The sequence below is a fragment of the Zalophus californianus genome, chromosome 7, assembly GCF_009762305.2.
Source record: "Zalophus californianus isolate mZalCal1 chromosome 7, mZalCal1.pri.v2, whole genome shotgun sequence".
Classification (NCBI taxonomy): domain Eukaryota; kingdom Metazoa; phylum Chordata; class Mammalia; order Carnivora; family Otariidae; genus Zalophus; species Zalophus californianus.
Window position 1 is genome coordinate 16,086,302 of NC_045601.1, and position 24,059 is coordinate 16,110,360.

Sequence of the window (24,059 nt, forward strand, 5' to 3'; positions counted from 1 at the left end):
CCGTGAGACACCCTGGATTGGGAGTCTAATTTTTGAATTTGCTTACAACCTTGTAACACTAAATACCTGATGTTCTTTTCGGTCGCAGTACAAAACATTTCCTATTTCCATGTCGGAAAATGAGGTTTTTGCTCTCCATGAAAAGCCCTAATCGCCCACATGAATGGGCAGTACTCCTCGTCTCATGAAGCGGATGTCACGCCAGACGTGAGTCAGACACAATACTAGCACACCACATATTTGTAGTTTTTCCCTCTAATTTCAAATAAAACCTTGTGTTATGAATAAAAGTGCTTGTTTTGCTTTTCTCAACTGGCCTGGGACTAAGGAAGCATGTGGTACTGCTGGTGACTCAGGACTCGGGTGTTTCTTTGCTCTGGCAGAATTTGCAAGGAAAAGCTTATTTAGGAAAGGGAGGCTGGTCAAGGACTCCGTAAGTCAGGCAGGAGGTTACGAAATGAATGTGATGGTGTGAAGGACGTTATTTCCAGAACAGCACCCAAGCCAAGGGCAAGTACCTATTCCAAAATATGTAACTTTCTTATACGGAATTTAAAAAGCCCTCAAATTCCTGAACTAGTTAAAGGATTTCTTCCACTCTTAATTACGGACACAGCTGAAACAGTGGAACTAAAAGGAAAGAAGGTCACAGTAGAAAAGCTCATTTAGCAATAAGACTTGATTGTTTTCTATTTTCTCACCCATCCACATCTTTTTCCGGTTTCAAGGCATTGAGGACTTTGTTGCTAAACGAGTTCTCGGAGATCTGAAGGGCAAGGCCGTGTACTCTGGTGTCTTCGTTAATCTTCAAGATTTCATCTATAATCTACAGAGAAAAAAAAAACCCTAAAATCAGCATTACAAAAATAAGACCCAACAAAAGAAGCTTTACATTAAAAAAAATAGATTTCATAAAAATGCATCGTTTCTTTTTCACTCCTTGTTGAAGGCTTGCGGTAAAGCAGAATGAAGAAAGTCTATTTTCTCTTGTCATCAGTTTTTTTTAAAAGACTTTATTTATTTGACAGAGACACAGCGAAAGAGGGAACACAAGCAGGGGGAGCGGGAGAGGGAGAAGCAGGCTTCCCGCCGAGCAGGGAGCCCGACGCAGGGCTCGATCCCAGGACCCTGGGATCATGATCCAAGCTGAAGGCAGACGCTTAATGACGGAGCCACCCAGGCGCCCCATCTTTTCATCATGTTTATTAAAGCCTTCAACAGCAGTGCAGCAGAATTTTAATGACTTCTCAATCTTTCTTATTGCGCTACTCCCTGCCACAACAGAACCAAACCAAACCAAACCAAACCAAACCAAACGTTGAGTTAGGCAAAAGATAACTCCATGATTATACTTGAGTGAAACACACTGCCAGCCTTCAGGGAGACCAGGAGGCACGAATCTCAAAGAGTTCCAACCTGGCCCAGACAAGCCTGTGTTTCAAACACAACGTGTTCAACAAAACCTTCCCAACTCTCAACCCCAAGAAGCCATCACTCAGGTCCTCATGTTCCTTGGATCTGAATGGACCCAGAAAGCACTTCCAAAGGCTTGTGATTGATAAATTCAAAGCACAGATACCTCCTTTTTATAGGAAACACTAAAATAATTCACTATTTCTGAAAAAGACCAAAGTACAGCTTGGGAAGGTTAATGTAAAAATGTAAAAGCTAATGAACGGCTAGGTGTGTCTTTCAATAAGAAATGCTCTATCTCTCTATTTTATGCCAGGGGATAACATATGGATTCATTTCACTTCACAATATTATTCGTTCATAAGTAAAAGAGATACCAGCCCATGGATATGGGTCTCACTGTGAGAAGTCTTGCTTTACCACCTCTGTTTCACTGTCTAGCAAAAATCAACTGTGGTATTTCTACCTGGTAAGAGAGGGAAAACGCTGTTTGATACAAAAAACCAGAAAGAAAACTTTATTTCATTTATTCACCGTGCTTTCATTCATTCAATAGATATTGCATGTTTTGAGTACCTATTCTCTGCCAGTTCTAAGACAGGAAATACAGTTGTGAATAAAATGCCTGCTCCCCCAGAGCTTATATTCCAGTGGGGAAGACATGAGGGAAAACGAAAAATAATAATGGTATAATCTCTGGAAATGGTAAATGATGGTAAAGAAAACTAAAGCAGATTAAGCAAGGTAAAGGGCTAATGGAGTAATGGCGGGTTGGGGGTGGTCAGAGGGAGTGACATCGAACGAGAGCCCAGAATGAAGTGAGGGGTCTGTGGTCACCCATACCTAGGATGTGGCAGACGCAACAACAAAACCTTAATTAATAAATTAAGATCCTTACTCTTGTATACTCTGACCTATTGCAATAATCCTTTTGAATTATGTCTCTCCTTACGAAGTCTGGATTTGTTTGACACTGGCTAGAATGTGGATGTGATCTGCAGAGTTGAATCTGCCGTCTTGGATACGAGATAGTCCAATAGACGATAGAGCAGCACGATCGAAGGAGCCCAAGTTTCTGGTGACCCCGTGATGCCACAATAACCAGCCTGCTTCTAAACTTTACTTAGGTACAAGAAAAATAAACGTCTGTGTTATTTCATATTCTGTGACTTGAAGTTTTCCATCATGGGCAGTCAAATCAAAGCTTCACTGCCGCAGCCCGTCTGGAGAAAAGCTAGTCACAGAAGGGCGAAACGCTAGCATGGCCCACGGTGCCGTTTCCTTACCACTCCGGATGGGGGTAGCCACTTCTCCCAGGCTTGAGATGACGCTTGCAAAGGCTATTACTCCCAGAACATTTGCCTGGAAAGGACGCCAAAGATTATCTCATCCTATCCCCTTATTTTCTTAATAAGGCAACTGTGACACAGGGAAGCCAAAGGAATGGCCAAGGACAGACAAGCCTTCATGACAGCGCAAAACCACAGCTAGTCCTCCAGACCCCGGCAGCCAGGCATTTTCCACTAGACACTGCTGCGGTGGCCAGAAAAACACAACCCGAGTCACCAAGTCTAACTCAAGTCTTCACTAGAAACCCGTAGTAAGGGACAAGCAGATCAAGGAGCATGTATCCTAGAGGGAAAAGGGAACTTTTCCAAGAATTCAGCAACAAAGACGAGACTGATCTTTTCGAATGACAACGAAGAAATGCTAACAGGTATATTATGTCTCAAGAGGAAAGCACCCTCTGTTCAGGTGTTCAAGTGCCACATGTGGTAGTTACCTCGGCTTCACTGCTATCCGGAGGAAGGCAAATGTGAGTGATGTTCAGACCAGCCTGCAAAAGGAACACAAGGTTGTTCTGTCACTGTGAGAGAATGTAGCGTCAAAAAATTACGGTGAATTTGTAGAATTCAATAATCCTCACCTCCTCTGCCAAATTCTGGTTTATTTCCTGCATCAAGTTATCATCACCTGCCTTAGAAGATGGGAGTAAGAAGGAGAATGTAACAGCAACAAAAATATCTTGACAAAGCACAAAACGTAATACAGAGACTAATTTTGTGACTATCAATTATCCAATTTATTAGAAAGGGAAGGAAATGCAGAATCTTATTGCTCACAGAAGGAGACTAATAGCTGGTATTTATTGGCATATCAATTTCTCCGCTTTCAAATTATGTTACTTTTAAAAAGTAACAGCCCTCCTAAGGCTCATGTAGCCACCCAGCCAGCACCCTTTCTAAATGAGGACACCACAGACAGGGCTTTAGATGACTTGTCCGTAGCTGGAAACCCATCAGCAAGCAGAATCCCAGGAGGTCCAGGCTCAGATCACTTTTCTTTCAACCTTCTTGCTTGCCTAGCTTTGTAGGGGATATGGTGACGGGCCCCAAGAATGCAACTGACATGAGCATAGCTCCACAGTCTTGAAAATCACAGCGCCGATGGGACTCCAGGCTGCTATTCTGACACATTACGTGCGTGCCAAAATGAGGCGGCGGCCCACCTGCTATGCTGTGTGAGCTTCCAGGCTTGGCTCACCTCCTGACTGCCCTGCACCTGTTACCCCATAGGGCTGCCAAGAAGGAGGGCAAACAGCACCAACTACAGTTGGGAACGAAGGGGCCGCAGTCAAGAGATGTATATGAAATGCCAAGTCCTTCTGACATGTATTGACGTTTGGCCCTTCAGGCCTATGGCAGGCTTTACCAGGTTTCATAGTAAGATCACTAAGTACCATGCCTCATCAAGCCTCCTTCTTCCACAGAAACGAAGGGGGAACTTTTCTCCTTATCACGTTCAAGTCACATCTGATAAGCATCTCTGAGCACATGTGGACACAATAATGTCCTATGTAACACAACTGACGTGGGTGCCTACCTCCTAACCTCTCAAAGCAGTTCACAAAAGACCCATTCAAGCAGGGAGGTAACTAACCAGTGACCTGGTAGAAGCAAAATGACCAAAGGAAGAGGGACATGACCGTATTTTCATCTCTGCCCTCTCCTCCCTGTTAAGACCACTTCTGTGACAAGAAATGCCCTGGTCTTCCGCAGACAATTCTCTTCTACATTGAAAGGCATCCTAAAAGAGGAGCACTGAACCATGGTCTCAGCTTACCTGAATAATAGCAAGCACCGGCTTAAAGGTAGGGTTTTTTTCTTGCAATAAATTCAGAACCTCTTTTGAATTCTGAATGACTTCTCTGCATTGAGAAAGAAAACCAACACACAGTCATGTCTTTGTTAATGACTAGAAAGGACTGATCCAACACATTTTCCTAGAAAGTTTGTTCCTGTAAGTGAAAATAGTTAGACGACATAAGGATGCGCTCCAAGCGTGGGAAGTGTGGCGAGGAGGGGCAGGGTAACCATCTTGAAGTACAACACAGAGTAAACTGTGACCATCTGATTTTTAAAACAAGCAGAGGTGTGCAAACTAGATGTTAACAATTATTTTCCAGGGGTGAATTCTCTTGTATTTTCCAAGTTGACTGTAATAAAACTGTTGCATTTCTTTTTAAATAACCCCCTTCCTCCACCTACATCCATCCCTAGGGGTTCCCACGGGGACTGAAAACATTGGTGGGGGGAGGGTAGCAGAGACTGAAGAGGGGGCTTGCTGTCAGACAACCGGGTGGGTCACAGGATAAATGCCAGGTCCCAGAATTCAAAGGAATGTGAAGGGAGAGGGTGAGGAAGAAAACAGAGGGGAAGGGAGGGGGAGGTTGGAGGAAGGGTTGAGGGGGAGGGATAGGAAAAGGGAAGTGGGGGAAGAGAAGGGTGGATGGGAACGGAAACACTAGGGCTGCATCAGAATTTGACACTCTCCCCAGGCCTCTTAGGGAGAAAGCCTGTCAGTCCTCGGGGTGCCCCACCACCCAAGTCTGCATTTGGACTTCCTAAAAGTCCCAGCAGGTGCCATCACCACCTTACTATCACTGGTGGGCGGAGGACAAGGGGTGCCAGCCCAGGCAGGGCAGACCTAGGTGATGAGGTACAAGTCACGTGCTCCTTCTGCAGTCTTCTGGGATGAGGGATTGCAGATTCCTTCACCCCCATCACTGTGACGTGGTCCTTACCTGCACATGAAGTTGGCTTTTCTTCTCTCATGATAATAGACAAAAGGCTCAGCCAAGGCAGGACCCAGGCCCTGTGTTAAGACCGTCTTTAAATTCTGTTTTCTGTCTCTGATAGGGTCTTACGTGCACCCAACAGCTTCCAAAAACTACAAGGTGAAGTTCCAGCCAGATAGCATTAGTAGTACATGGCTGAGGGCACAAAGGCATTGCTCAGCTTCGCCCAGTTTTCAAAGAAGCTGCTGAGCATACTGGAGGAAGCTGCTCTTCAGTAGGTAGATGGAAAGAGAGGGGTGCTCAGGAGACACTGAAAAGCTTTAAAACTCAACCACGATGAGCCTTCCCACCTGACCCTGGGCTACCCGAGACAGAATAGGGAGGCATGCAACTGTACATGGCCTGTGAAGATTTTCGTCTGTTTTGTTTCCAAACAGTTGGCCGAAGCAACTTAATTCTCCGAGAAATAACTATATTATTGTGTTGAATAACTGAGACTATGTGAAAGTTTACAAATTGCCTTATAAATGAGCACTAAAATCTCCTGTCCAATAATGTGCGGCTGAGGGCCACATGCTACGCTGTTTCCCTGCCTTTCATGACTGTTAATTTGGGCCAAGTGGGTCCTTACTTCTGCCTGGTTCCGGAAGTCACTGGAGCGTAGGACCCAAGTGGTTTTTGGCAATGTGCATGAGGATCACCTCGGCAGCTTGGTAAGAAGCAAGGTTTCTGTGTCTCACCCCAGAAAGTCAGATTCGACAGGTCTGGGTGAGGCCCAGGAACGTGCGTTTTCAACAAGGGAGCCAGGTGGCTCTTAGGCTTGGGTAGAAGGGAAACAGCCATGCACCAGGATGTGGGCCTCCAACGGACCTACATGATCAGTTTACTGAATCTCTAAGAAACTCCAGTAGCCTCATCCGTGAAACAGGTGTCCTATGGCTACCCTAGGACACTAAAAAATACTCATTTGACAGCAAGTTTCCCCAAAAAACTGTTCATAGCCTTGACCACCACCCTCAATAGCATGAAGGGACCAAACACTTCTATAAAAGCACAAACCTGTCACCAACAAAGCAAATAAAGCTGGCTAGTTTCTCCCCACCTCTTGCACGTGTGATGTTTCATTCTTTGGGGTTATTCATGATTCCTACAGTGACAAGCAAAGTAAGCACAAAAGCAGTCACCAGGCTTAACAGATCTAAAAAGTAGCATAAATGTTTCTAATCAGAGATTTTCTCACTCCTGGGAGAAAAGCTGCCTTGTCAATTTCCAGCTAGAAGGAATGTGTGACTCTCCAGCCAGGCTGCCATGTGTCATTACTGAAGAAGATTGTAAGAATTTATAATAATGTAACTAGTAGATCAAAGTATCTACTACTGGAAAAGACTTCAATTACCTCCATTTTGACCTTTAACTTTTTTTTTTTTTAAAGATTTTATTTATTTATTTGACACAGAGAGAGAAAGACAGCGAGAGAGGGAACACAAGCAGGGGGAGTGGGAGAGGGAGAAGCAGGCTTCCTGAGGAGCACGGAGTCCGATGCGGGGCTCGATCCCAGGACCCTGGGATCATGACCTGAGCTGAAGGCAGACACTCAACAACTGAGCCACCCAGGCGCCCCTGACCTTCAACTTTCTAATTGATGTATTTCTTCCTTCCAGCTTATCTCTTAACTCAGGCAAAAGACTTGGAAGGCAAAGCATCCCTAGATGGGGGGAACACAAACCACCCCCTCAAGCAATAAGGACTGCCCTGCGCCAGCAAGACCCCACCGGTGATTGACCCCAAGACAATGACCCGACCTTGACCACCCACCTGCCTGTACCCACCAACCTTAGTCCCACATTTTCCTTACATAAACCTAGAAGTATTTTCAGCACTTGGGAGAGTCTTTGAGATGTTAGTCCACTATCTTCCTGGTGTTGGCCTCACTGAAATAAATTTCCTCCTTGTTTCACTCCTTGTCTCTCTGCCTTTGGATTTTGTCAGCTGTGAGTAGCTGAACCTGCTGGTCCGGGACCTTCAGAGGCAGGTGCTCTCGCATGCCGGTGCCCAAGTTACACTAGCACTCACTCTACAACACGTCGGTCTCCCTTTGGCTGGGAAATAATGTGTCCACTGGGCATAAGGCTGCTGGAATAATGACCTCATTTCTCTGTCTCCCTTGCAGCTAGCTGTGGTCACGCCACAGTCTCAGAGGCAGCCGCTGACAAGGTTATTTAAAACTACCAACTTAAGGACATCCCTGAATGCAGAGCCCCTTTATTGATTTCAAAGGCAAAAGAGGTACCAGTGCACACATAGGGTTAAAATGTCCAAAACAGTGTCTTCTAAAGACAGCCATCAGTATTCGGAGAAATAGCCCAGGCTGAAAGCCCGGCAGAGCAGTTTAATAAACCTACAGCATTGGTAATTTCGTGGATACATTCAATATAATAGTAACAGTAGTATGGACACAACTGACGATGGTCTGGATGATTGGGTACTTCCTATGAACACTTCCACTCATTTTCCTCTTTAACAGAGTTCGGAGTGTAAGCTGCACATGGCATCGGCTAGAGAGCACATTTCCCGGTTCACCTGTGACTTGATGGGCTCATGACATTAACTGCTGGCCAACTGGGTTGTGAGCACTGGCCAGATGGAGGCGAGGAACATGCAGCGAAGAGAAAGATCCGCCAGCACCCTGGCCCCTTTCCCTCGTGCTGGCTGGGAGGCAGGAGCTGGAGCAGTGAGCAGATATCATAGGGTCATCATCCTACCTTCCCTGTCTGCCTCCTTCTGGACACTAAGGTCCACAACACTTGGCGGTATCTTTATTAAAGCTGCCTAGCCTGCTTCCTACTCATGCATAGGCCTGATCTGGGAGCTCGAATCTTATTTGCTGTGTTTCATCCAATTTCAGATACAGAATGAAAGACATGCCACTGTTTTACAAACCCCTAAGAAAGAAAAACAAGCTGGCAGTTAAACTACGGCACAATCTTTTCTTCACAGACTGTGTATTCTGTGAGTATTAAAAGAATTTTTAAGACTGATTTAGGCATAGATATTTTGTTTGCCATAAAGCACTCGTATGAGCATAAAAAGTAAAACTACCGGGTGCCTGGGTGGCTCAGTTGGTTAGGCGACTGCCTTCGGCTCAGGTCATGGTCCCGGAGTCCCGGGATCGAGTCCCACATTGGGCTCCCTACTCAGCGGGGAGTCTGCTTCTCCCTCTGACCCTCTTCCCTCTCGTGCTCTCTGTCTCTCATTCTCTCTCTCTCAAATAAATAAATAAAAAATCTTTAAAAAAAAAAAAAGTAAAACTACCAAACTGAAACGTTCCTAAAACTTCACATTCAGGATATGACTCTTCTGAGTGACTTAAAAAAAAAAAAAAGTAAGTAATCTGTATACTCAGCGTGGGGCTCGAACCCATGACCCTGAGATGAAGAGACGCACGTTCCTTGGACTAAGCCAGCCAGGCACCCCAAGTAAGTTTCTTGATTCAAGAGTCCTTGACGGCAGTTTCATTTTTTCCCCCCATTCAATATCGCCCTCTATGCCATCAAAGGTGTTAGTGATGTGGCATTTTTTGAAAAACCATATCACTTTTGTCCCTGGGGTTTTCCTTAAATTCCTGACACCCATTCTGCAAGTTTTCTTGTTAGAGCGTTCTCGATTCTACCAGGTATCACGGGGCAGTTGTCAGACAAAAACCAGAAATCATTTCATTTCCTAAAATAGCCCTCCCATGACTTGTTGATGGAAATATTGGGGATTACTGGAGAAATGAGAGGTCACTATGCTTTTGAGGGAGCTTATTCGTTCACTTTTCTGGTATATTTCATGAAATTAAAAAAAAAAAACCTAACATACACAGATTTGTGGATGTCTATCCTAGGTGACTCCTAGCTAGGCCCACCTCCCCTATTTCCTCCAAGTCCTCGGGGAATCTCTTGGAGGAAAGTTTTGCTAGATGATGCACATAAGTCAATTAAGTTACAACAATATGCATGGCCAGGTTCCTACAGGTACAGGCAATGACAAATAGGTGATGACTGTCACGTGGCCAACAGCAATTGTCAGACAATTGATTAAAGACTAGTTCTGGAGATACTAAAAAATATGCCTTTTAGGATCAGCAGAGTATAGTGATGTCCACAACAACTTTTGAAACTGGTGATAATGGTTCCCATTTTGTATATGAACAGAGATCAAACAGCTTGCCCCAATTCCCACACCTAGGAAGTACTGGAGTCATATTGCAAAGCAAAGCACCTATCCCTTAACCATAATCCTATGAAGCAGTAATTCATTGTACAACTCTCCTCTTAGTTTAGAACAGAAGGGCCAGCAAACTTTGACACACCAGGTTAAAAACAGCTTTTGCACTTTTAAATGGTTAGAAAAATCAAAATAATAACATTTTGTAGCATGTGAATATTATGTGCAACTCAAATGTCAGTATCCATAAATAAAATTGGCTTTTGTCAATAAAAAAATTATCAAAATGTTTTTTTCCTCACGTAAAAGTTTCTACATAAATAGCTTCTATTTTGCCTATTGGCCTGCAAAACCTAAACTATTTACTATCTAGTCCTTGGCAGAATTGCTAACCCCTGGCTTAGAATGCTCTAAAATAAATAAATAAATAATAGCCAATATTTGTGGAGGTCTTGCTATGGCAGTTCCTGGGTTATGCATTTTGTACGTGTTCTCTCACGCATTCCTTTCCGTAATCCCGCGAGGTAGGCTACCATTCCCCCACTGGAGTGCGGGAATTGAGACTGCTGCCCAGGGCCAACAGGATCCTGACCCAGGCCCCCTACTGACCACTCTGCTCATCTCTAAGTCGGGCAATGACAAGAACATTCGTGAATACAATCCACAAATGAACCCCAATCTTGAGTGATGCATTCAGGCATCATGTCCCAAGCGGCCACCCTACACATGGCACTCCTTCCAGGGGGAAGCATCTAGCAGTGAACGAGACAAAGCCCCTGGCCCCACAGAGCTTTCATTCCAGGGAGATTGGGGGAGACAGGCAATAAATGAAGAAGAAAGTGGCAGGTAGCCATAAGAGCTACCCAGAAAATAAGAGGGGAATGCGGTGGTGATTTCTGCCTCCCATACTGTCTTCAAACCCTGACCCACTAAGGGGAGCTCAGCTGTACCCTGGTGAAATTCTAATGACCTGAAGAGAGGCCCGAAGTACTACATTCCGAAAGAAGGTAAGATAAACTAAGCAGAAGGCTCCTTAGAGTCATCGGCTACACCATAAAGGGCTTTGGGAACGGAGAAGGGAAAGGCAGTTACTTTCACAAGCAGGGACAGAAGGAAAAACGAAGAGGATGTGAATGGATGGCGAACAGCCCCCTCAGTGACACGGCAACCTGGAACCAGGAATCCTCCTGGAGGGTGGGGAGGCAGGTAAGGGCTTTCCCGGCACCTCCAGGTTTGTCCTGAGTGCTTCGCTCCACAGGTTTAGTCCCCCAGTGAACCCACGTCTCCAGGAAGGGCCATTCAAGGCTCTTCCTGCCCTCTCTCCCACTGAGGGGCCAGGACGGGGTGCGGGGCGGTGCGGGGGGGGGGGAAGGGCACAAGTGGCGTCTCCGGTGGGGGGCAGGGAAAGGCTGGGCCCAGAACTCCCACAGTTCATCTCTGGGTCGGGCGAGAACTTTCTATACGCAGCTGCGCTGGGGACTCCTGGCCCACCCGTGCCGCGATGGGGGCACGAGTGGGCCCGACTCCTCGGCCGCGTTCTGCCTGTTGTCAGGTGGGTCCGGCTCCACGTGAACGCGCCCAGAAAAGGATTATGTAACTCAAGAAAACACGCTTCCCCACCCGCAGGAGGCTGCGGCGTTGCCGGACGCGGAGGACCGCGCAGGTAGGCGCGGGAGCCCGGCGGAGGTCGCCCGGCGCCGCATCACGTCCCCCGCCGCCCCGGCCCCGCCCGGCCCCGCCCCGGGCGCCCCTCCTCCTCCGCGCTCCCGCCCTCCGCTGCACCGCCCCTTTCCCGCCCCGCCGCGCTCGGCGCCGTTGCGTCAGAGCCGGCCGGGGTGGCGCACGTGGAGCGGGGCGCGCGGGCTAGTGGCGCGGCACCCGCCCGGGATGCCCGCGCCCGCGCGATCCCCGCCCCGCGCCGGCCCGGGCGCCGCCGTCCCCCGCCCCGCACGCACTCCGGCCCTGCGGTGCCCGCGCTCCCCCCCCCCGCCAGCCGCCGGGCGCCCCTAACAAGTTAGCACCAAGCACTCCGAGTCGGAGCCCGGCGAAATACCCGCGGAGGGGGGGGGGGGGCAGGACCTCGCCTAGACCTCAGCGCCCCGAATGCCCCACCTCCTGCGTCCCCGGCCGCCGCCACCCGGCACCGGAGCGGCGGCGAGCGCCGGCCACTCACCTGACGATCGAGTCCCGCGCGGGGGGCGCCTGGCTGCCCTGGCCGCGGCTGCTCCCGACTTGGGAGTCCCGCAGCCGCCGCTGCTCGAGCAGGCCCTCCCCGCCGCCACAGCCGCCGCCGCCGCCGCTGCTGCTGGCGCGACAGGGCGCTCGGAGACGGAGCGGCGGGCCCGGGGGCGGCTGCAGACGGCGGAGCCCGCGCAGGAAGAGCGGCAGGCGCGCGCTCATGGCGCCGGGGCGCAGGCGGGACACGGGAGGCGGCGAGAGCGAGGGGCGGCGGGTCCTCCGTCCAGGCGGAGATGTGGCTGCGGAGCACGGAGAGGCGGCGGCGTCAGGCTCCTCCGGAGGGTGGCGGGGCGGGCGCCGGGCAGGGAACCGGCTGGCGGGTAACGGGCCGGTGTGGCAGGAAGGACCAGCACCTTCCTCCTCAGCCGGAGCGGGAGCCCCTAGGGGGCACTGCACCTAGAGGCCGTGACGCGGAGAGGGCGGGGGCCTGCGGGACGCGGGGCTGCTCCTAGTGGCCTGGCCCTCGGAGGCAGGCTTTCGGGCACTCCGTCGCTGCTGGAAATCTGACTAGCGATAAAAATCAGAGGAGGGTGGGGCGTCAGGGCGGCCTCTGGTCCAGCCCAGAGAGAGAGTACATCCTCCCTCTGCCCATGATGCTGATAAAACCTTGCCCCAGGTTGGAGTTTGCTTCCCGGAAGGCCACTTGGCCGTGCCCCAGGCTTAGATACCCGGGTTTGGATTTTTTTTTGGCTGGAGGTGGTCTAGCAGTGAAGGGATGTGTGGGTCTAGGAGTTCAGAGGCTGACTTGTAGCCTTGGGCGAGTTAATCTCTGTGAATCTCAGCTGCCTGCACAGTTAAAATGAGATTATCGATACTTTGTTTATAATCTTATCAGGATTATAATTCCCAAGTAAAGCGGGAATAAAACTAGTGCAAACTCCAAACACGGGTTTTCCAGTAGCTAAACACTGTACAAAGTACTGGAGTGCCATTTCATTTAATCCTAGTAAATGTACAGATCTTTCTGGAGTCATGATGAGGTTACCCTCTGATAAACCGATCCTAAAATTGGAACTATGTAAATTGAAAATGCATTGAATACACCTAACCTGAACATCATAGGTTAGCCTAGCCTACCCTAAAAGTGCTCAGAACAAAATCATCTAACACAGAGCCTGTTTTATAATAAAGGGTTGAGTATCTCGAATAATTTATTGAATGTTGTGCTGAAAGTGGAAGAAAGAGTGGTTATATGGGTACAGATTGGTTGTCAGTATATGGGTTGTTTATCCCTGTGACCACGTGGCTGACTGGGAGCCTCCTCTGGCTACAAAACTGCCCAGAATGAGGAGAGCATACTGCTGTATATTGATAGCCCAGGAAAAGAAAAGATCTGGTTGCAGTTTCATATCTACTGAATGCTCACACCATCATGAAGTGGAAAAATCATAAGTTGAACAGTCATAAGTCAGAGACTGTCTGTAATGTGTTCAATATTGTCCTGACTTTCAACCTGGGGGAAATGGGTCCAGAGAGGTCAGTTGTATGGAGGATTACCTGAGTCAAATGATCATGTTCTTAATCTTTTTTTTTTCAAATCCCCTTTATTTATTTGAGAGAGAGAGAGAACGAGCAGGGGGAAAACAGAGGGAGAGGGAGAAGCAGATTCCTGCTGAGCAGGGAGCCCCATTTGGGGCTTGATCCCGGGACTCCACGATCATGACCTGAGCCGAAGGCAGACACTCAACCAACTGAGCCACCTAGGCGCCCCTGGTCATGTTCTTAATTTTATACTGTTGTCTGCAGTTTTCATTATAGGGCGATGGTCTCATTTGACACAATTTGACTTTGTAGGGTAGAAGAATACTTAACATTGCCACAACCCTGTGAGGTGGTTATAAAACTACCATTTTATATTGGAGGAAACAAAATCACAGAAGTTATGCCTTGCACAAGCATATGAATATTGGAAAGGAGACTCGAGTAGTTGATTCACCGGCTGCCAGTGATGATCTTGGGCAAATCATAAAACCCTTTGGAGGCTTGTCTGATTATAAATTGGTGGCCATTCACTTAGCAGACATTCATGGGACACTAGTGAACATGGACTACTGCTCACCAAAATGAAAATCACCCAGTCCATAGGGAGTATATGGGAGAGCTCTGCATCTTCCTCTTAATTTTGCTGTGAATCTAAAACTGCTCTAAAAAATAAAGTCTTAAAAAAAAATTACCCAGTCTCTGTTCTCAAGAAGTTCCAATGGTAACTCCACCACAATAGTGACAATTAGCTACTCCACCTAATGAATGCTGACAATAATGATATTTAAAATCACAGTGGAGACCATATATTGTATTATCCTAATTACAGGAAATGCCCAGAATAGGCAAATCTGTAGAGACAGAAGATACATTAGTGGTTGCTTACAGCTAGGAGTAGGGCTAATGGGTACAGTAGATGAAAATGTTCTAAAATTAATGGTGGTGATGGTTGCACAAATTCATTAATATTCTGAAAATCATTGAATTGTACACTTTTTTTTAGAAAAAAGATTTTTTTTAGGGGTGCCTAGGTGGCCCAGTTACTTAAGCATCTGTCTTCGGCTCAGGTCATGATCCCAGGGTCCTGGGATCCAGTCCCACATCGCTTCTCCCTCTCCCTCTGCCCCTCCCCCACCCCCGCTTGTGTTTTTCTCCCTCCGTGTCAAATAAATAAATAAAATCTTTAACCCCCAAAATTATTTATGAGGAATAGAGCAGAGCGTGCAAGAGAGAATACAAGTGGGGAGGGACGGGCAAAGGGAGAGGGAGAAGCAGGCTCTCCGCTGCGCTGGGAGCCTGACGCAGGGCTTGATCCCAGGACCCTGGGATCATGACCCGAGCCGAAGGCAGATGCTTAACCGACTGAGCCACCCAGGCGCCCCTGAATTGTACACTTTCAGTGGGTGACTTGTATGATATGTGAATTCTATGTCAATAAAGCTGTCCCGCCCACCCTCCAAAAAAAGGCTTGTGAGATAAAGTGTTGAGAGTGCTGGGGTTTAACTGTTCTGGAGGAGAATTGGTGACAACACCAAAGGAGCTGATGCTTGAGCTGAGTGGTCTTTAAAAATATATATACTATTGGGTGCCTGGTTGGCTCAGTTGGTTAAGCTAAGAGACTGCCTTCGGCTCAGGTCATGATCCCGGAGTCCCGGGATCGAGTCCCGCATCAGGTTCCCTGCTTGGCAGGGAGTCTGCTCCCTCTGACCCTACCCCCTCTTGTGTGCTCTCTTTCTCAAATAAATAAAAATAAAAATCTTTAAAAAATATATATATATATACTATTTATTTATAATCTACAGAGGAGCATAAAGTAAAAAATAAAATCACTCATAACACTATCACTGAAACATAACAGTTAATTTCGATCTTATTTGAAATTATTTTATAAAATTGCAACCACACTATATATATGTATATGTATGTGTATGTGTGTGTGTGTGTGTGTGTGTGTGTGTGTGTGTGTGTGTGTGTATGTCTCTTCACTTACTATATATCTGATTTAATGATGTTAGAAAGGAGAACATTTGAAATAATGGTTATATATTATAACTATTTTGTGGGTAGATCATAGTTTATTTTACCTCTCCCTGTTGCTGGTTGTATTGTTTCTAGTTTTCGATGTGACAATGCTGTTGCGAATATCCTTTCATTCATTCGTCAGTAGCTCTGTAGTGAGATCCTTCTGTGTGCTGGGGAAGAACCGGAAGAAGGTTAACGGGAAGCGGGTGGAGGGTGGGGGGGCGTCACTGACCTCTCAGTCATCCTTTGCTGAAGCAGTTCTCAGAAAACTCAGAACTAGTAGTTGTTAAACTGAGAAAGAAATAGTACAGTACAGAGAAGTGGACAATAACGTAACAGCTTCATATTAAAGGGCAACCCTCTTTATCATCCTGAATTGCAGGGAAATTACAGCAGTTTTAGGAATTCCATGGCTCTGCATGGCACAGTAATTTCCAAAGAAGACCTCAACATTTAATTAAATAATCTGTATGGATGAAAATTTGAATAGATAAGATTAAGTTAAAAAGGTCACACCTAAGCCAAACTAATGAGGAACCACAAAACTAACTTGTTATTGGAAATCGCTGATACTGAAATCACTTAGACTCTGTATATGTGCTGCGAAGCCATTTTGGATAAGGCACTTTGGAGACTGTTCTCAGTCATTAGCAGAAGCCCATGGCGATCCATACCTCTGAGATGATACTCTACATCTTTAAAGTAGATGGTATGTTCAAGTGTCGTAATGTCCCGTACCTAGAGACACATTGTTTTTTTTAACTGAACTAGTATATTTTTTAAAGATTTTATTTATTTATTCATTTGACAGAGAGAGAGAGAGAGCACAAGCAGGGGGAGTAGCAGAGGGAGAGGGAGAAGTAGGCTCTCCGCTGAGCTGGGAGCCCAATGCTGGGCTCGATCCCAGGACCCCAGGATCATGACCTGAGCCGAAGGCAGACGCTTAACCGACTGAGCCACCCAGATGCCCCAAATTGAATTAATATTCTACTTTCTAATCTTAAATAATTTTAGGTGAAAATGAGTTGCTATTTTTAACATTAAGGTAATAAAACATTTTTTGAATCAGAGAACAATGAGTTATAATAAATGCTATTAAAGGAGTTAGATCTCCCATTCTGCTTTGACCGTGAAATAGTGGAACAAAACAAGGGGGGGACATTATGTATATGACATGTAGGACCAGTTAATAGCACATGATTTCTTTATAATAGTTGCTGCTTAATTAAGATCTGTCTATTAGGGGCACCTGGGTGGCTCAGTCAGCTAAGCACTGGGCTCCTTGCTCAGCAGGGAGCCTGCCTCTCCATCTCTTTCTGCCTGTCTCTCCGTCTGCTTGCATTCTCTTTCTCTCTCTGTCCAAAAAAAAAAAGATCTGTCTATTATGATTGTGGCCTTAATATGTAATTTTTAAAAATTTCTTTAAAAGGCCTGGGACAACAAATGTCTGTGCTGATCGAGCCAGTTAAACTATCTGCTTTGACTTCTTTGAATCTTGATGTGTATGATATGGAGGCCTTGTCTTCTGTTCACTTTCACTCCCTCATGGGCCTGATCCTGAAGTCAACACAGCCTGAGCCCAAGGTGCTCACATTCCTGAAGAAAGGGATTTGGGTTCTTGCATGCTCATAATGCACACTTGCCCGGCCAAAGAATAGGAAAGGGAGAAAGATTTATGAAAATAAATTTAGGATCCTTCATAGTCCCAGGTTTGTTTCATAGGGATCATTATCTCATTTTGACAGATACGTCGGAATCCATTTACCCAAAACTCAAATATGCATTAGTCTGCTTAGCAAAAGTCAACCACGCTCAAAGGAAGGGACTCCGTTATGTTGAAGCCTTTAAAAATTCACTCACTAATGTTCTTCCCCTAGTGGATGGAGATCGTTTCGGTGCACTTTGAGATGATATTTGGACATAAGTCAAAGAAATTTCGTTTTCAGCATAAGGAATATGCACTTGAAATTAAAATAATTTTTATACATAAGTGCATTTGCTCTATACCAGGCTCTATGCTAGGCACATAATTAAGGAGTCAACTGTGAACTGGCCTCACTGAGTTGTGCACAACTATCCACCAGAACACAGGCATGTGAATGGAAAGTTAGAAGTATGATAGTTCAAAGTCTTTTAAGAATACCACAAAAGGCACCTTCCGGGGCACCTGGGTGGCTCAGTCGGTTAAGCGTCTGTGTTCAGCTCAGGTCATGATCCTGGAGTCCCAGGATCAAGTCCTGCATCGGGCTCCCTGCTCAGTGGGGAGTCTGCTTCTCTCTCTCCCTCTGCTGCTCTCCCTGCTAATGCTCTCTCTCTCTCACATAAATAAAATCTTAAAAAAAAAAAAAAAAGAAAGGCATCTTCCTAGACCTGGAGAGTCATAAAAAGCTTCCTGAAGGAAATGACGCCTGAAGGCAATACTTAAAGATGACTTAGGAGTCGATCTAAGAGGACGATGCTGGAAACAAGCATTCAGAGTAGAAGAACTGCATGAGCCATAGTCGGGAGTGAGAGAGAGTGCTGACTCCACCTCCGGAAAGGTGTTGGACTGTAGGAAAAGGAACAGCCTCCCCCTAAGATAGCCTTAGGAGGAACAGCAACCTGAAAGGAAGAGCTAAATTTTGGTTTAAAAAAGGAAATGAATTAAGGGACTATTTAACTTAAAAAGTGAGGATGTAGAGGAGTTGAAGCATGGAATTGATGCACACAAGGAAAAGATATGGGAAGAATGGCAGCCAAGAGAGGTGGTTTAGGAAAAAGTAAGACAGAGCTGCGGCCAAGGAAAGATGGTGGGAGGGGCGCGTGTCTTTTGACGTGGCCCAAGACATCAGGGAAATGGAGCACAGTGATTAAAGTGGTCCACATGCCAAAGAGACAGACCTGTACATATCAGGAAGGTTAAAAGTGTAGTGAGGGGGCGCCTGGGTGGCTCAGTTGTTAAGCGTCTGCCTTCGGCTCAGGTCATGATCCCAGGGTCCTGGGATCGAGTCCCACATCGCGCTCCCTGCTCAGCGGGAAGCCTGCTTCTCCCTCTCTCGCTCCCCCTGCTTGTGTTTCTGCGCTAGCTAACTCTCTCTCTGTCAAATAAATAAATAAAAAATCTTTAAAAAAATAAAAAAAGTGTAGTGAGGACACTTGGACTTTTCAAGGGTCAGGACAGATTTCACTTCCACGGGAATTCGAACCTTGGATGGATGAGACTTTAGTCTTGCAGGAGGGACTACCTGAATCTTGAATGATTTGCCTGGACTTAGAAAGAGAAGCTCTGGGTGCCTGGGTGGCTCAGTTGGTTAAGCGACTGCCTTCGGCTCAGGCCATGATCCTGGAGTCCCGGGATCGAGTCCCACATCGGGCTTCCTGCTCAGCGGGGAGTCTGCTTCTCCCTCTGACCCTCTTCCCTCTCGTGCTTTCTATCTGTCATTCTCTCTCTCTCAAATAAAATCTTAAAAAAAAGAAAGAGAAGCTCTGAATTTAATGCAGCTCATGGGCAGCTCTCGAGGAGTGGCCCACACCAACACTGGTCTGCAAAATCTACATTATTACCAACCAGCTCTGCAGGTGAGGCCAGGCTTGGAGATACTTGATACATGTATCTTTTAGCTGCAGCTGATGCTTTTCTTTCTTTCTTTCTTTTTTTAAACGTTTTATTTTATTTTTTTAAGATTTTATTTATTTATTTGACAGAGACAGCGAGAGAGGGAACACAAGCAGGGCGAATGGGAGAGGGAGAAGCAGGCTTCCCGCCGGGCAGGGAGCCCGATGCGGGGCTCGATCCCAACACGCTGGGATCATGACCTGAGCTGAAGGCAGACGCTTAACGACTGAACCACCCAGGTGCCCAGCTGATGCTTTTCTTTGAATAAATTCCTAGATGTATAATTTCTGGGTCAGAGATTTTTGATGTTATTGATCCCTACTACCAAATTCATTTCTGAAAAATTTGTACCAGCTTATATTCTCATTTGGTTAAGAGTAACCATCTTTCTCTATCCTTAACAATATTGGATAAATAAAATTTTTTTTCTATGTCACAGAATTGTATCATTGTTCTTAGACAACTCTCTATGTATCTCTTTTATTTTGCATTTCTTCTTGCACTGTATTAGTCTTGTTCCAGGCCGTCCCTGCAGGGACATTTGCATAGCCTTGGAAGATACAGGATCTCCCTCTGGGGCAGAGGACAGATATGTTTATTGTCCAAAGAGTAAAGATAATGGCTCCCTCCAGATGCAAAGGTGGGACAGGTTTGCTAGTAGCCCTTTATGACTGAGGATTCCTTTTTTTTTTTTTTAAGGATTTATTTATCTATTTTAGAGAAAGAGAGAGCATGAGCAGGGAGAGGGGCACAGGGAGAGGGAGAGAGGAGAGAATCTCAGGCATGTTGGCTCCCTCCTGCTCAGTGGGGAGTCTGCTTCTACCTCTCCCTCTACCACTCCCCCTGACTTGTTCTCTTTCTCTTGCTCTCAAATTAAAAAAAAAAAAAAAAAAGCAGCAATAGGTACAACAGACTTTCTATGACATTTTTTATAAATATTTTATTTATTTATTTGAAAAGAGTGCGCACGTGCGCATGGGCAGGGGTGAGGGGCAGAGGGAGAAGCAGACTCCCCGCTGAGCAGGGAGCCTAATGCAGGCCTCGATCCCAGGACCCCAGGATCATAACCCCAGCCGAAGGCAGACGCTTAACCGACTGAGCCACCCAGGTGCCCCTCTATGACGTTTTATTTTATGTTAAGAGCCTTTATTTTCTATCTACAACATCTGCATGAAAGTACGCAATGGCTGCTTTAAATTGGCTGATGAAGTCTATGATGGAGAACAAAGGAACAGTCTCCCCAAATGTTAGAGCAAGTCACCACGTTTTAGGGTGATTTCTGCCCTTAGATTTCCTCAGATCTCAAAGAGTTGCCTCGCCAGTGTCCAGGCCCAAACAGGCCAGATTATTTTTTTTTTTTCATTTAAAGAAGCTGGGAATTGGAATTTTTACGTTAAAACTTTTTAAAAATGTGCAAGTGAGGTTCAGCATCTGAGTCAAGGTCTTGGCGTGAACAGTTCTATGAGGACCACGTGGAGATCCATACACTGCCATTCAAACACTAGGACATCTGGGAGCTTGTATTTGCCCCACAGAGCGGATGATTTGCTCACCATCCAAGCCTTGTTCTTTTAAATTCAGCTGAATAAACATGGTTTTAGAACTAATGAAGTAGAACTGCTTGCTTCTTTTTTTTCCCCTATTGTGTGTTGGTGTCTAAGCCATTGTCAGGAAAATCAAGCTTTATTGTTTTTCATAGACAAAGTGGATTTTGCTCAAGGGCATGCACAAAATGCATGGGATTTTGCTCATGAGTTACGTGCTAAATTTTAGAATATTCTTCCAAAAAGAAACTTTACGTTGTAAAGTAGGCAAGTTTGTCTTTCGGCACCGTAACATCTCAGCATTTTGGGCTCTCCCCCTCTCCCTCACCTGACTTCAACCCCACCGCTGCACTCTTGGTTCTTCTTTGCTGTCCGAACATCCTCAAAACCAGTTCTTGGGAAAGGTGTTTTGTCTAAACTTTAGAGAGGGGCCTGATCATCTGACTCTCCCATGACCATGTAGATTCTTGGTTGAAAAGGTCACTGGAAATCTCACACAGAGTAAATTTCCCTGGAATCCTATCAGCCAAGAGATGGGAAAGGGGCCTACAGGCTTTTCTCTGACCCACCCAATAGAAATTCCAAGATGTTGGATTTCTGAGGGTGGCTGCTGCGAATTTTAAAAAGCAATGTAGACCCTGTTGTTCTTCCCTCCTTTGTGTCTCTGATGTGAATGTTTTTCTCGTATTTTGTGCTCATACAAGTTTTTGACTCTATCTATTCAATCATTAAATATTTATGGAACACCTACAAATTGTCAGGCAAGGTACTGAGCTGGTAAAAACATTTCCAACTTGGGGCGCCTGGGTGGCTCAGTCGTTAAGCGTCTGCCTTCGGCTCAGGTCATGATCCTGGGGTCCTGGGATGGAGCCCCTCATCGGGCTCCTTGCTCACTGGGGAGCCTGCTTCTCCCTCTCCCACTCCCCCTGCTTGTGTTCCCTCTCTCGCTGTGTCTTTCTCTGTCAAATAAATAAAATCTTTAAAAAAATTTTTTCCATCTCAAGGGGTCAAATGAGTTACGTGCTAAATTTTAGAATATTCTTCCAAAAAGAAACTTACGATCTCCTATAAAAGAGTTTTTTGGGGCTCTGAGCTCAGTGGGGTGTCAGCTTGAGGATTCTCTCTCTCCCCCTGCTCCACCCCCCATCCCCAGCTCATATGCACTCCCAAATAAATCTTTAAAAAAAAATTTTTTTTTAAATTTTTACCTCTGAAACAAATAATACATTATATGTTAAAAATAAAAAAAAGAAGATAGCAGGAAGGGAAGAATGAAGGGGGGGAAATCAGAGGGGGAGACGAACCATGAGAGACTATGGACTCTGAGAAACAAACTGAGGGTCCTAGAGGGGAAGGGGTGGGGGGATGGGTTAGCCTGGTGATGGGTATTAAAGAGGGCACGTTCTGCGTGGAGCACTGGGTGTTATGCACAATGAATCATGGAACACTACATCCAAAACTAATGATGTAATGTATGGTGATTAACATAACATACTAATAATAAAAAAAGATTTTATTTATTTGACAGAGAGAGAGAAAGAGAGAGAGAGAAAGAGCACAAGCAGGGGGAGCTGAAGGCAGAGCAGGCCGAAGGCAGAGGGAGAAGCAGGCTCCTCAATGAGCAGGGAGCCCGATGCAGGACTCGATCCCAGGACCCTGGGATCATGACCTGATTGAACCAAAGGCAGCCGCTTAACTGACTGAGCCACTAAGGTGTCCCTAAACAAATTCCTCTTAACAAAAAGAAAACTTAACAAATGTTAATAAATATTCATGTTTAACAGCTGTGTTTATAGTTCATTACAAGCCTGATTTTTAAGATTTTTCTGTCTATCCCCTAAGGATTTATGTATGGGATTTACACAGGGCATGGTTTTTCTACTATCATTTACTTCTATAAATTGACTTTTCAAGGGGCACCTGGGTGGCTCAGTTGGTTAAGCGTCTGCCTTTGGCTTGGGTCGTGATCCCAAGGTCCAGGTCAAGCCCCGCACCAGGCTCCCTGCTCAGCAGAGAGCCTCCTTCTCCCTCTCCCACTGTTGCTCTCTCTGCTCGTGCTCTCTTGCTTGCTTGCTTTCTATCAAATAAATAAAATCTTAAAAAAAATAAATTGACCTTTCATAACTTACAGAAAACCCCACCTACTTTCAACCTCAAGGCAGAAAAGTAAGGTAAGTGTGATGGATCCTCAGTGTGAGGTTTAGAAGTTCTCCACTTTAAAACACTCTCAAGAAAAATTTAAAAGTTATTTTCCTCTGTACAAAGAAAGTTAGGCAACATATATTTTTGTTATGTTGGGGTAGGGTATTATGCTTATGTTTGGAAATAGAATTGCTTTAAGAAATGATCTATAATTACCAATTTATATTAACATGCTTCTGTTCTCTATAAAAGTTTTGTCAAAAAAATTTGGAACATGAAGTTACACACAGAAAAACCCACCTTAATTTGTGCCCCCAAAGTTTTAATTTTTTTGATTCAATAATGAAATAGTTAAAAAAGATGTCTTCTGTTACTACAAAATAAAAAGGATAATCTAGTGATTGATCTAACTTAGCCACCTATCAAGAAAACACATACCATCCCAGACATTAAATTCAGTATTTTAAAAGTAATCCAAAGATACAGAAAATATGCTGTCACTGAAACATGGTATATCGTCATTAACCCAGAACCTTTGTCTGCAAGGCTCAGAAGGCAAGGCAAAGCATTGCAACTCAGTGTAGTTTGGAAAAATCTTGACCTTCCTAGAACAAACACACGAATTCACACTATAATTTACTTTGTACTTTACAAACTTTATTAAATAATGAGCATTACTAACTTTCATTATCTTATATACAATATTTAAACTATCTTTTCCTAGATGCATTTTTTTTTTTTTTGCACAAAGAGTAGGTGAAAAGTGAACTCTTAAAAAAAAATTGAACCTTCAGTACAGAGACCTAGTAAGAACTTGACATAATTTTAAGTACATATAACTTTTCCCCCCAATTATATACAATCTTACCCCACCTCCAAAAGAAACTATCTTAAACAAAAGCTTTTAATTGGTAACTTTGAGAAAAAATACAAACATGATTATACATATACACACAGCTCTCAAAATCTGCATCCTGGCTGACCGAAGTGGTCTATAAAGCTAAAGATTTGTCCTAGAACCTAAAACAACCACACATTTTATACAGCAAGACATCCACCTTCATGCAGCAGGGTAACTCCTATAGGGTGACATCAAAGCTGTGCAACGAGACCCTGGTGTGAAGAATTAATAATTTCTGAGAGTAAGACACCAGAGTAATATATGGACAATATAGAGTTGGGGGTCGTACAAACTAAAAGGGAAAAATAGGAAACTCCATTCTTAGGACAAGAAGAATCAGGTAACTTTGTTTTGCAAACTAAGAACATACTTTCCTACAGGGCTTGTCTTTGTTGATACTCCTACTCTTGAAAACTTGTATCAAGTTTAAAGAAA

At 45.3% G+C, this 24,059-nt stretch overlaps 1 protein-coding gene across 3 annotated transcripts in view; it reads right to left on the bottom strand.

The window, feature by feature from the left end:
* Positions 1–12,445, bottom strand: part of MTHFD1L (methylenetetrahydrofolate dehydrogenase (NADP+ dependent) 1 like) — a 185,675-nt gene extending 173,230 nt beyond the window's left edge. Inside the window, exons 1-5 of one of the 3 annotated variants that reach the window (XM_027602569.2) lie at positions 11,874–12,442; positions 4,537–4,621; positions 3,341–3,391; positions 3,197–3,250; positions 702–826 (exon numbers count right to left, since the gene is read on the bottom strand). In XM_027602569.2, coding sequence (XP_027458370.2) covers positions 702–826; positions 3,197–3,250; positions 3,341–3,391; positions 4,537–4,621; positions 11,874–12,100 — 542 coding nt within the window. In that variant the 5' untranslated portion in view covers positions 12,101–12,442. Of the gene's footprint in view, positions 1–701; positions 827–3,196; positions 3,251–3,340; positions 3,392–4,536; positions 4,622–11,873 lie in introns of all 3 variants that reach the window. The other 2 variants (XM_027602570.2, XM_027602571.2) reach the window with 2 other exon arrangements.
* Between the last annotated feature and the right edge of the window lie 11,614 nt (positions 12,446–24,059).